Raw genomic sequence first — 12651 nt, forward strand, 5'->3', positions numbered from 1 at the left:
AATACCTATTTAACTTCAGAATGTCCTTGATGAAGCAGTTAAAGCTTTTAGTTTTATTAACTCTTTATTCTTGAGCACATGCCTTTTTAATAATCTGAATAACGAAATGAGAAGTACACATAAAGCAATTCTGTGGCATACCAAAATACAATGTGTGACTTGAGAAAATGTTCTAAGATGTTCTAAGCTGCACTAGATACTTATTTTTCTCCTGGAACACAGAAAGAACAACTAACAGACAAACCATAGTTATGCAGACATAGATATTTGGCGGACATTTTATCAAAAACGAATGAATGAGTGTGTCACTTGAAGGAAAATAACTGACAGTGTCTGTTGCCAATAATAAAGAACATACTTTCAAGCAAAAATTAGAATTTTGGAAAACTTGTATCCACCAACAGGGATATGACAGCTTTCCAATATGGAAAGACTTTTTGATAAGATAGGTGGTAATATTAATGAATGTGATTTTTGATATTGTGTAATGAAATGTGTCAACATTTGGAAAAGCTGTATAACTCAAGGAACCAATATTTTCCAAATGACCGATGTACACTATGACAGAATCCTGCATGAGTAAAAAATCCACTAAAGGTGCAAAGTAGATAAATGGATTTTAATATAATCAAATAAAAATGTTATTTGATTACGGCTTCAGATTCAACATTGCAATAGACTTTTAGAAACTGCCACTAGTTGAGTTTTGATGAAGTGTCAAGGAAGAATATTCACAATTATTTGAAAGGCTATTGCAATACTCTTCCCTTTTCCAACCACATATTTGGGTGAGGCCAGCTTTTCTTCAAACCCTTCAGACAAAACAGCATAATGTAAGAGAAGCAGATATGAGATTCCAGGTCTCTTCTATTAAGTCAGAAGTGAAAGAGATTTGCAAAAATCTAAAACCAGGTCAGTCTTCTCATTAAATGTTTTCTTGTTGGGGAAAACAATTATTTTTCATAAAAAGATTATTTTGTCATATGATGGATTTATGATTGTTACTAGGAGATGAATTTATAAATAAATATTTTTCAATTTCTCAGTTTTAATTTCTAGTACAATAAACATAAATAGATAAAATTCACATTAACAAAGTTCTTTAGGATGGACTTAGAGATTCTCAGACTAAGCAAAGTAAGTCAGGCCGAGAAAGACAATTATATGATATCACTTATATGTGGAATCTAAAATATGACACAAATGAACTTATCTCCAAAACAGAAACAGACTCACAGACATAGAGAACAGACTTGTAGTTGCCAAGGGGGAGGGAGGGTGGGGGGAGGGGAGGGAAGGATTGGGAGTTTGGGGTTAGCAGATGCAAACTCTTATATCTAGAATGGATAAACAACAAGGTCCTACTGTATAGCACAAGGAGCTATATTCCATATCCTGTGATAAACCATAACAGAAAAGAATATGAAAAAGCATGTATATATATTTATAACGGAATCATTTTTCTACACAGCAGAAGTTAACACAACATTGTAAATCAAGTATATTTCAATAAAATAAATTTTTAAAAAAAAGTTCTTTAGGATTTTCCATCATTTTTGTGTGTAGCGAGGTCCAGAGACCAGTGGCTAAAAAGAGATTAACTATAGAGGAAATTAACTTATTGGGTTTGTGGCGTACCAGACTGGAGGAAACTGGCAGCCAAAGGTCAGGAAAATATTACTGTGTGCCTGGTGGGAGCCTGGGCATCAAAACCATAGAAAATTTGCTGTAAAGGCAGGTGGAAGACCCCTGGGGCTGGCTCTGATCAAGTCACTGCTTTGCCTAAGGGTACACCTGGCACGTTCTCTGTGCTGGATCTGCCTCTCACCAGTTTGCTCTGGTATCCCGCTGCCTCAGCAAATGAAATGTTTGTCATGTCACGTCACTAGTGGAAAAAAAAATAGAGATAGCCAGCAAATTCCCAGTGCTTGGCCAGCTGTCACCCCCGCCACTACAAGTTCTCAAAAGACCTGTGCAGAGAGGACAAGCTAAGTAAAAATTAGTTGTTTATTATTATTATCATTATAGAGATGGGTCCCAGATGGGCCAGTGAAAACCCTGGTCTCTGAGCCCTGGGCTGCACCCCAGGTCTGGTGGAAGACCTCTTTTTGCTTTTGGTCTAAGCCCAAAACAAGTGATATCAAAGAGGCTTCTGTCACCGGCCATCTCCAGCTTGCTGCTTGTATTAGCTGCCTGCGGCCCTCTTTTGAAGAGTACAGTAGTGGAGAAAACAATTGCAGTCATCACTGACATCTGACATTCATATAACCCCTGCCCTAAGCCTAAAGCCTGGCCTCCTGGATTCTTTTCTCCTAATCCAGGCTCTTGAGGCCAAACAGCTGAGGTGGGAAGCATAAAGAAGACATAAAACAAAAAGCAAGGAATTAGACTCCAAGGAAAAGAACACCAACTCCCCCAAGGCTATGCTGAGGTCGTGGGGAGGGGACAGGAAGGAAACTCCCACACTAGTAATGGAAAAACATAGAGCCACAAAGAAACCCACGAATTTTGTCCTAAAAGATATGATATTCCACGTAGAAATAAGATCTTTTAATTTCTTAATTCCTCCCATTCCTGAAAATTCTCAGATTAGTCAAACCACCAGCTTTGATTTTACCAGCCGAGACTATTCCCATTGTGAGGAACCAGAAAGCATTTTATTCACCAGGATTCTTGTTCAGGAAAACACAGTAGTGTTGGGAAAGAATTCCTAAGAAATTCTTAGGAAGCCCCAGGCTGAAGCCCCAGGCCTGGGAGTTGGCTGATCCCAAAGTTTGAGAGTTGAGAATAAAAACTATCCAAGGAACAAACAAGGAAAGATTCCTGTTTTGTTCTTGCTAGGGAAAGAGGAATAAGAACAGAGCCTGAAAAGGAGAGAAAGAACCCCTCAAATCTCTCCATAAATGTCATGAAACTGAAACAAAAGCTGTTTTGAAAAGGGTTATTATGGGATTATTATGAAATCGTGTGTGTGAAACTTTTGAAAATTATAAAAGTTCTATAGAATGTAAAGAATCTTTCACACAATTAAAAAAATGTGGAAAAAAATACATAAAAAAAAGAGATTCCCTATTAATGACATTCAAATTCTTTAAAAAAAATTGCCATGGCCACCAAGGTTTCAATAAACATCCTTATATGTAAACAAAAATAAAAACAAAACAAACAAAAAACATACATACAGAAAAAGAAAAAGAGATAACAAGTGTGTGTAGACATGAGTCAAAAATGGGAGAAGCTATGGTGGGCCACACACTGGGGAATCTCAGAAATGGGCAGCAGCCTTTGGAAGAATCACAAACCTTGGACTTGAGGGTCTGAGACAAGTTCACTTGGATGTCCAAGAGGCAGGAAAACCTTCCCGGACATCTGAGTTCCTCTTCCCATGCAGCCTCGGAGGGCAGTGATTCTCTAACCTGGAATCACCTTGTTGATTCTCTTAGATGTGGTCACACAGGAGCCTTGGGGCAGCTTATTGCTCTCCATCTCTTGCTCTTATTAATGCAACGATCTCTCCCTCTCAGTCTAGCAGGGTAATTATTGATGTAATCGAAAACATCTCTGTATTCTGGTCCTGGCTCTGCCAATAACTGCCCATGTGACCGTGGGCAGGTCCTCATCTCTTCAGACCTCAGAGCCCTGATTTGTAAAATGATGGAGGTGAGGAGGGAAAGGCTGAGTTAATTATCCCTTATGTCCCTTACAAATCCAAATGCAATGAATCTTGCAGTATTAATCTTTCATTCATCTTCATTCCCACTTGAACTCACTCTTATGACAAAATACCTTTTATTGTAGAAATAAAAGAATCAGCGTTTTTTTTGTTTTATTTTTTTAATAGATGTTATTTCCTTAGTGGCAATTTCTCCTTTAAGAACACAGAGTAACTTAACATTCACTGGTTTTGTTATAATAGGATCTTTTTTTTTTTTAAGCTAAGAGGAGCTAGATAGGTGGTGTTAATATATATATGTATTTTTAAAAATTCTCTAGTTTTCCTTTATGTCTTTCCCCATTCTTGCAGGTGTTCTCTTATTTGTGTCTGTGTCTGCCTCTCACCTTAGATTCTTAGATCATTGAGATTCAGAACAAAACGATCCTCATCTCTGTAGCCTTCTAAAACCTAAAGACCATCCTTTGTACAAAGTGAGCATTGAATAGATATGTGTTCAGTTGAATTGAAATTTGTATCAAATCAAAATTTTTAAATTATTGCTTTGTATTGTGATAGGCTTGGTTGTGCTGCAGAAATAAAATAATCCACAAATCTCAGTGGTTTAATGCAATAGAGAGTTCTTTTCCTTTGCCAAGGCAAAGTCAGCTATAGGATGGGGTGGGAGTTGGGAAAAAGATATTTCTGCTCCACAGGGTCACTCAAAGACCCAGGCTGAGGACAATCCTACTTCTGACTACGCTACCATCTGGAGCACATGGCATCTTCAGGGAAAGAGACTGAAAATTTTCTCGAGGGCTTTTTTCCTGCTTTCTGTACCCATTTCATTGACCAGAACTAATCACATGGCACTGCCTGACTAGAAGGATTTTGGGTCGTGTGGGCTCCCATATATGTAGGCAAGAACAATGCCCCCAAGCCTGATAATCACTAGCAATGTCCACCACATGCTTTACTCAATAGCTATAATATTTTGGAGATAATGGACTCCTTTGAGAATCTTATGACCATTACGATCCCTCTCCCAGAAACAAACACATATATGTTGAAACACTCAACACTTTGCATAATTGTCAGGTTTTTCATGCATTTCAAACCCCATTCACTGGTCCCCCTACAGATCCCTGGACGCAGGTTATGAGTCCTTTGACAGAATCCACAGGCATGTTTAGTACCTGGTAACAGACCAACAGGTGAAAAAATACATTACAGTGTTTTGTTTTAATTTTATGTTAGGAAGAGCCTATTTATTTACCTAGTTATTTGCTTTTGTCAGATCTGGCATTGTACAAGATATATGGCCAATGGACTTTCCTCTGTGTTTGTCTTTAACAGGAAAAATTTGAGGGTCTGTTCCGGACTTATGATGACTGTGTGACGTTCCAGCTATTTAAGAGTTTCAGACGTGTCCGAATAAACTTCAGCAATCCCAAATCTGCAGCCCGAGCCAGGATAGAGCTTCATGAAACCCAGTTTAGAGGGAAAAAATTAAAACTCTACTTTGCACAGGTAAGATCATTCTTTACCAAAGTTAATCCTTTTGCCCTGCATTATTTTTCTTTACCTTTTCAAAATGTAAATGGAGCCCTTTCTACTTTCAGATTGGCTTGTAGTCTATAATTCGTTCACTGAGAAACAAACTTATATCATGATTCCCAGGCAGGGACAGCATAGTGGTTTAGAAAGCAGATTCTGAGGGCCAACAGTCTTGGTTCTAATCTAGGCAGGTTACATAACCTCACTAAGCCTCAGTTTCCCCATCTGTAAAATGGGGATGATAACATACTCCCTACACTGTCATTATGAGGATTAAATGAATTACTGTGTGTTAAAGTGCTTAGCATTCGGTAAATGCACAATGAATGCCAGCTAGTACTTGTAATAAGAATGCTCTGATCACAACTTAGCTAGCAGCGTCATAATTAAATAATATGACAGTTTTAATGGACTGTATACCTTTTCAGTGATTCATATCCATGAGAAAAATTTACAAACATATGGAAATCAATTTTGTGTTTTATTTTATCCAAAAATAAATTCTGGCTATTATAAAAAGGCACGGGTAAGTCTTGGCAATATTTATGAAGTCCACAGCAGTAGAAAATCAATGTCCATAATGTTTCATTAGTGTCTTCATTTCATTATTAGTTACCTCAATCCATCTGTTATTGGTCTGTAAGGATCATTTCCACCTTTGGACTCTGAAGAGATGACACAATGAAATGAACATAGACTTTACTTCTTTTTAAAGCTGAATAGTATTCCATTGTATGTATATATCATATTTTCTTTATCCATTTATCTGTCCATGAACATTTAGGTTGTTTCCACGTCTCGACGATTTCAAATAATGCTACAATGAATATAGGAGTGCTAATATTTGTTCAATGTCCTGATTTCAATTCTTTTGGATAAATACCCAGGAGTAGAATTGCTAGATCATATGGTAGTTCTATTTTAATTTTTTTTGAGGAATCCCCCCATATTGTTTTCCAAGGCAGCTGCTCAATTTGCATTCCCACCAACAGTGTGCAAGGGTTCCAATTTCTCCACATTCACACCAACACTTGTTGTCTTTTGTTCTTTTGATCATAGCCATTCTGACAGGTGTGAGGTGATATCTCGTTATGGTTTTGATTTGCAGTTCCCTGATGATTAGTGATGTTGATCCTTTTTTCTTTGACCTATTGGCCATTTGTATGTCTTCTTTATAGACATGTCTATTCAAGTCCTTAGCCCACTTTTTAATCAGGTTATTAGGGTTGGTTGAGCCAAAAGGTAGAAACAACCCAAATGTTCAAAAATGGGTGAACAGATATACAAATTGTAGTCTATCCATTCAGTAGACTATTATCCAACCATAAAAAGGAATGAAGTACTAATAACATGCTACATCATGGATGAATCTTGAAAACATTATGCTAAGTGAAAGAAGCTAGATGCAAACTATCACGTGTTCTATGAATTGATTATAAGAAATGTCCAGGATAGGCAAATCCATAGAAACAGAAAGCAAATGGGTGGTTGCCACGGTCTGACCAGAGGCAGAAATGGTAGTAACTGTTTAATGGGTACAGGGTTTCCTCTGGGGTCATAAAAATACTTTGAATCTTGATAGTAGTGGTGATTGCACAATATTGGGCATATACTAAATGCCACTGAAATTGTTCAGTTTAAAAGGGTTTAATTTCAAATTATGTGACTATCACCTCAATGAAAAGAGAGAGAGAGAGAGGAAGGGAGAAAGATAGGAAGGCAGGAAGGAGGGAAGGAAGGAAGAAAGGATGGGGAGGGGAGGGGGAGGAGAGGGACAAGGAGGGGAGAGAAAGAAAGGAAGGAAAGGAGAGGTCTTAGGACCAGCACCATGAGCATCACCTGGGAGCTTGTTAGCAATGCAGATTGTCAGGCCCTGCTGCCGATCTCAGAAACTCCAGGAGCGGGGCTCAGCAATCTGACTCAGTAAGCTTCCCAGGTCATTCTTATGCAGCTAAATGTTGAGATCTACTTATTTGAGGATCAGATAAGATAACTGAGCACATGGTGTGTGGTCAGTAGTCACTATTATTATAGCCTGGCTCGTTGGTTCACTTGTCACAGACTGAAAGCCAGGCTGTGCGTCTTAGTGGAACAACGTGGCACATCCGAGGCCACAATGAATCATGTGTCTTCATTTCTACTGTGTTTGAAAGGTTCAGACTCCAGAGACAGACGGAGACAAACTGCATTTGGCTCCACCACAGCCCGCCAAACAGTTTCTCATCTCACCCCCTGCCTCTCCTCCTGTCGGCTGGCAGCCCATCAGCGATGCCACACCAGTCCTTAACTATGACCTCCTCTATGCCGTGGCCAAGCTAGGACCAGGTAAGCTCTGTGGGCCTTCCTGAAAATAAATATTTGTCAGCAACTTAGAAAAGCCAAACAAGATAACAATCCTGAAATCCTGGGTTCCCGGTAACATCTGCATTTCTAATGGATTTATCGCTGTACGTGGCCAGCGAGAGGAATCATGAATGAAAATGCAGCGTCAGACTTTGTACCTGTTCAAAAACAATTCAGAAACTGGCGCGAAAATGTCAGTCCGTGCAACTTCTGGATTGCGAGGAAGATATTTTAAGTTTGCAAAACAGGCAAAATGAGCTCTACCAGCTAGCACGACGAGGCTTCTACGCTGTGCAGCCTTGTTTTACTGCTGCCACGAGTGTGCCCAGAAATCTTCTGCTGCAAGACAAGCTACCTGCCAAAGTGAAGCCTCTAAGTCCCCAAGAAGCCAGTCACAATGGCCTCTAACTTTAGAAAAATCTACGGTCATTTTGTTCCAGTGTTGGTACCCGTAGCTTGGATGCTCTCATTCTCACCGCAGTGTAGTATTCCACTGGGCGATTCCACCACCATTCTGTATTCATCCACTCTCCTGTTGACGGACATTTAGATGGTTTCCAGTTTCTTGCCATTAAGATCAAAGCTGCAGTTAACATTCTTGTACATATCTCCTACGCACTTATCCAAAAGCTTATGTTTTATACCTAGAAGTGATACTGTCCTCAATTTCAGCGGATGGTGCCACCTTGTACTCCAAAGTAGTTTCCCTATATTATAGCAGGAGGGGAAGTGGTGGAGAGTGGGTGGTCCGAAACCGGGTGGCAGCTGAGGTTTTAGGCACCACAGATCCAAAGGTAAATAATGGCCATTGTGTCTTCTCTCTCTTCCAGTGGTTCTCCCGCTGTGAGAGGGGGCTGACCGCACCCCAGGAGATTCTAATTTAATTGACTCGGGTCAACTCAGGCATCGGCATTTTAAAAAATCTCCCCAGGTGATTCTGATGTGCAGATGAGTTCAAGAACCACTGGTAGCCAAATGCCGGGGCTGTTAAATTTATAATAAGTTCACATCAGTATTTCTTAGTGTGGTCAGGAAAACATTTGGCATCAGAATCTCCCACCCCAGAAATCTGCAGTTTTAATGAGCACACGTGTTGATTCTTGCATACACTGAAATTTAAGAATCCTGGATATGAGGGTGACCCGCTATCCTGGTTCACTCAGAGTCAGGGGTCCTGGGAACCTGTGATGCTAAAACCGAGAAATTCCCAAGCAATTCAGGGAAAGCTGACCATTCTACTGGGTCTTCCGATTGGGATGAGGCTGATTTGATTAATAATTACTCCCTGCGAGAGAATTACTGGCTGTCCCATGTGTAGCATTAAAGTCAGATTACAGCACTTTCAAGGGCAGGGTCTTTGGGGGTTTCTTTGTAATCACGGACCAGTCACTCAGCTTCCCGGAGCCTTTAAAATAGCCATTGTTTTCAACTACTGAGAAGCAGTAGATGTCTAACTACTAAGATGGGCTGAGGAAAAAAGCAATATAATAATAAGGGACATGTTTATGGAATGTGATTTCCTTGAAAGTCTAGTCCACATACAGGAATCCTGGACATATGCACTCCCATGTGCATGGTATGTGCAAATGTTGTAGCGTGTATAAGATAAATCAAGTGTGCTCAAGTCAAGGCTATGACCCATTTCTCCCAGTAATTCAGCATACTTCAGAAGCAGGACCAATGAAAGCTGCTGTCCTTGGAGCTGCTCGTTTGACTCCCAAGCAGATATTAACAAGATATTAACAAGAACACAGTTGAACATCTGGTACAGCTGTTTTGAATGTCAGCAAACAGAGCTCTACATAGAATCACTAAGGTCTTGGCTAGAGGGCCTAGGAGTCACTGGCCAACTTGCATTTTACAGGAGGGGAAACCGAAGCCTAGAGAGGGGGGCAGAATGACTTGACAGTGACAGGGCCAGGGCCCTGAGGCAGTACTCTTCCTGCTTCACTCTTTATAAAGGAAGTCCAGGCTAAATCAGACTTTCGGATCCCAGCTGGCCTCTGGTCTACTCACTGTAATCCAGTAAATTCAAATCATTTTTTTATCCAGAGCCTAAAAGAAAATTCATTTATAGTCAATATTCTCAAAGCTTGATGCAAAGGCAAGATAAGGACAAGTCTCAGACACCTGCACTGGCTCTTTGAGCTGAGTCCCAGGTCTGGAGGGCACTGCCAGGCACCAGTGTGACCTGGGACTGACAGAGGCAGAAGGGGTAGAGGCAATGGGAACCAGGTCTCAGAGGGAAGCTCACAGAACCTGGTTCGGAGGAGTGAGAAAGTAGGAAGGAAATGGTCTTAAGGAGGCAGAAAAAAGGGGGTTCTTTCTAGAGTTGTGAATAATTTATCGACAGTGTTAAAAATTCATGCCTTTTGCCTTAATTGTGCAGCTAACCTATGAGCCTCACCTTCCATTACCAAGTAAATCTACCAGTTTTGAAGTGCCCTGTGGTGCAGTCAACACAGAAGTAGGCACTATTAATATTCCCATTTTCCAGATCTGACCACCGAGCTGTAGAGGGGTGAACACACTTGCTCGGGGTGACACAGCTAGTTGGGGGCAGAGACAAATGTCAACCCTGGCTCTTCTGACCATCACTGGGCCAGATCCAATGGTCTCTATTAAGGATCCTAGCTGCCTGGGTGGACTTCTGACATGGGCAGAACATTTATCTCAACCCTCCCTTGACAATCGCCTCTAACACCATCATAACTTCCAGAAAGTCTAATCCAGGGTCTCATAAGTGTGCAAATGAAGATCTGTGCGCTATGTGGGCAAGAGCGAATGTGGAGACTCTCCTGGCTCTTTACAGATGACTGATATCAGTGTCCCATAGAACAGCTGCAGTTTGGGTGTCTTCTCTTTATCTTTATCTTTCTCTCCATTCCTTGCCAGCACTTTGAGGCTGTTTCTTTTTATTTAGTTATCCACGTGTCCTGTTCCAGTGTCCTTGAAGCTTCTACACCCCACACAGATGAATGATTTATACCCAACAATTGAGTCGAAAATATCACAGAGGTTCTAGTAGAGGCCTGGGCCTCTGGCAGCTGTTTCAGCTGCACTGATGAGAGGGCAGGGCCACAGCCTGCATCCCCCCACCCTCACCTCTGCCCCCTCCCCAACCAGGTGCCAAGGCAAGGAATTACTCCTTCAGTCTCCTCCTGGAACTTTCCACAAATGCTCACTTCCCCTTGTGGTAATTTTCTATTGTTCATCTTTCTGTCTCCTCTGCTTTTTGAGGGGAGAATGCAGGTTTCATTCATTTTGGTATTCCCAGGGCCTGATAGCAGTTTGCACATAGTAGATGCTCAATAAATATCGAATGAATGAATGAATGAATGAATGAGCTCCCCCTAGAGATAATTCTTCATTAGCAAATTGCTGCTGTTTTATGGCTTTAGCCAGACTGAGTCAGGCAGCACTGAATTAATGTTTTCTCCACCAAGAGGACTTCTAGCATTTCCATTTGAAAAAATAATAATAATTTAGTAAAATTCATTTTTTATTCCCTAGGCAGAATCATTTCAGTAACAAATTATAAGTCATTCTATGTTAAGGATGACTACCTCAATTCCAGGAGTAGAGAAATAAATTAGAATGAGAGCAGAGAAAAGCAACTCAAATGATCAAAGGAATGGTGTTCTTCTTCCTTCGGAGGAGTGACTAATAGTGCTCAGCTGGTTGAGCTGAGTGACTGAGAAGGGATGCAGAAATCTAAGGATGCTGAAGAAAAGTAACTCTAATGAAAGAGCATCTCGGAGCAGGGATCCAGGGTGAGATGGTCCTCGGGCCCGGGATCACGTCGGCAAACCAGCTGACTTGTGGGAGCTTTGGCACGTCTAGCTGCCCATGGAAGGCAATCATGTGCTCTATTTAGACCCCTTTCATGGAGGATAAATGGGAGAGTGAGGACACAGGCCTTAGCTCAGACAGGAAGGGGCAAAACAGCACCTCGTTCTTTAAGCAAGGAACACTGGTGACCCTCTTCCAGAGAGGGGCAACTTGTGCCCCCCGGAACTTCTAAAGAAGCTCTTGAAACGAGCATGGAGGGAACAGTGCAATTACAAAGGGACCATGATCAAACCCAAGCTTGTGGGTTTCCTTTGAGATCCTTTGAAATCCTTAATGGGATGTTATGACATGAGACCAGGGCCACCTAACACTGGAGAAGCATCTCTCTGTACTATTTATTATAGTGAGAACAAATTCATAGTCCGGAAAATATATGAGAGGCACAATTTCAAACATTTTTAACCACTGTCTCCATGACTATATGTTCTGTTTTTCATCCAGAAAGTAAGTAAAATAGATAAATAAGGGGAAAGCTGTAAATAGAAACAATGGTTAAAACTTATATATGGGGCTTACTGTGTGTCAGGCATTGTTCTAAACACTTTACTATATAGATTATCTCATTTAATGTTCACAGTGACTCTACGAGAAGGTGGTGTTATTCTCCTCATTTATACAGCTGGGGAATGTGAGGCACAGAGTAGTTAAGTAATTTGCCCAAGGCTACACAGCTGGTAAGTTAAAATATGTCCCTCTGCCCCTGGTGAGAAACAGAAAGGATTAATGAAGCCAGCACCCTTACCTTGAAGAGTGCAAAGTTTGCGAAACCAGGGAGATCTCTTGAAGAGTAAAATTAATTTCTCCGAAAGAAATTCCAGACTGTTGCAAAAGGACATTTTAAAAATACAAAAGAACTTAGACATTTGTTCCTCCAAATTTCATTTCTCTGTTTATTGGCACCTCCTAAAATGTATCCACAGCATCGCTTCTTTAAGGCAAGTTTGATGCTTTCCTCTAATGTCAAGCAGGACATGTGGATCAGAATTCACCATCCTCTGCTCTTTTTAAAGGACAGGTCTATATAAAACAGAAGCTTTCTATGCAAATCAAAACTACAACGAGGTATCACCTCACACCGGTCAGAATGGCCATCATCAAAAAGTCTACAAATAATAAATGCTGAAGAGGGTGTGGAGAAAAAGGAACCCTCCTACACTGTTGGTAGGAATGTAAATTGGTGCAGCCACTATGGAGAACAGTATGGAGGTTCCTTCAAAAACTAAAAATAGAGTTACCATGTGATCCAG

At 40.8% G+C, this 12651-nt stretch overlaps 1 protein-coding gene across 1 annotated transcript in view; it reads left to right on the forward strand.

Moving 5' to 3' along the window:
• Nucleotides 1-12651, forward strand: part of RCAN2 (regulator of calcineurin 2) — a 255918-nt gene that overhangs the window by 228583 nt on the left and 14684 nt on the right. The window contains exons 3-4 of the mRNA XM_061196122.1: nt 5009-5182; nt 7363-7534. Of these exons, the coding sequence (XP_061052105.1) occupies nt 5009-5182; nt 7363-7534 (346 nt within the window). The remainder of the gene's footprint in view (nt 1-5008; nt 5183-7362; nt 7535-12651) is intronic.

This window comes from Eubalaena glacialis, chromosome 7 (assembly GCF_028564815.1).
Source record: "Eubalaena glacialis isolate mEubGla1 chromosome 7, mEubGla1.1.hap2.+ XY, whole genome shotgun sequence".
Taxonomy (NCBI): domain Eukaryota; kingdom Metazoa; phylum Chordata; class Mammalia; order Artiodactyla; family Balaenidae; genus Eubalaena; species Eubalaena glacialis.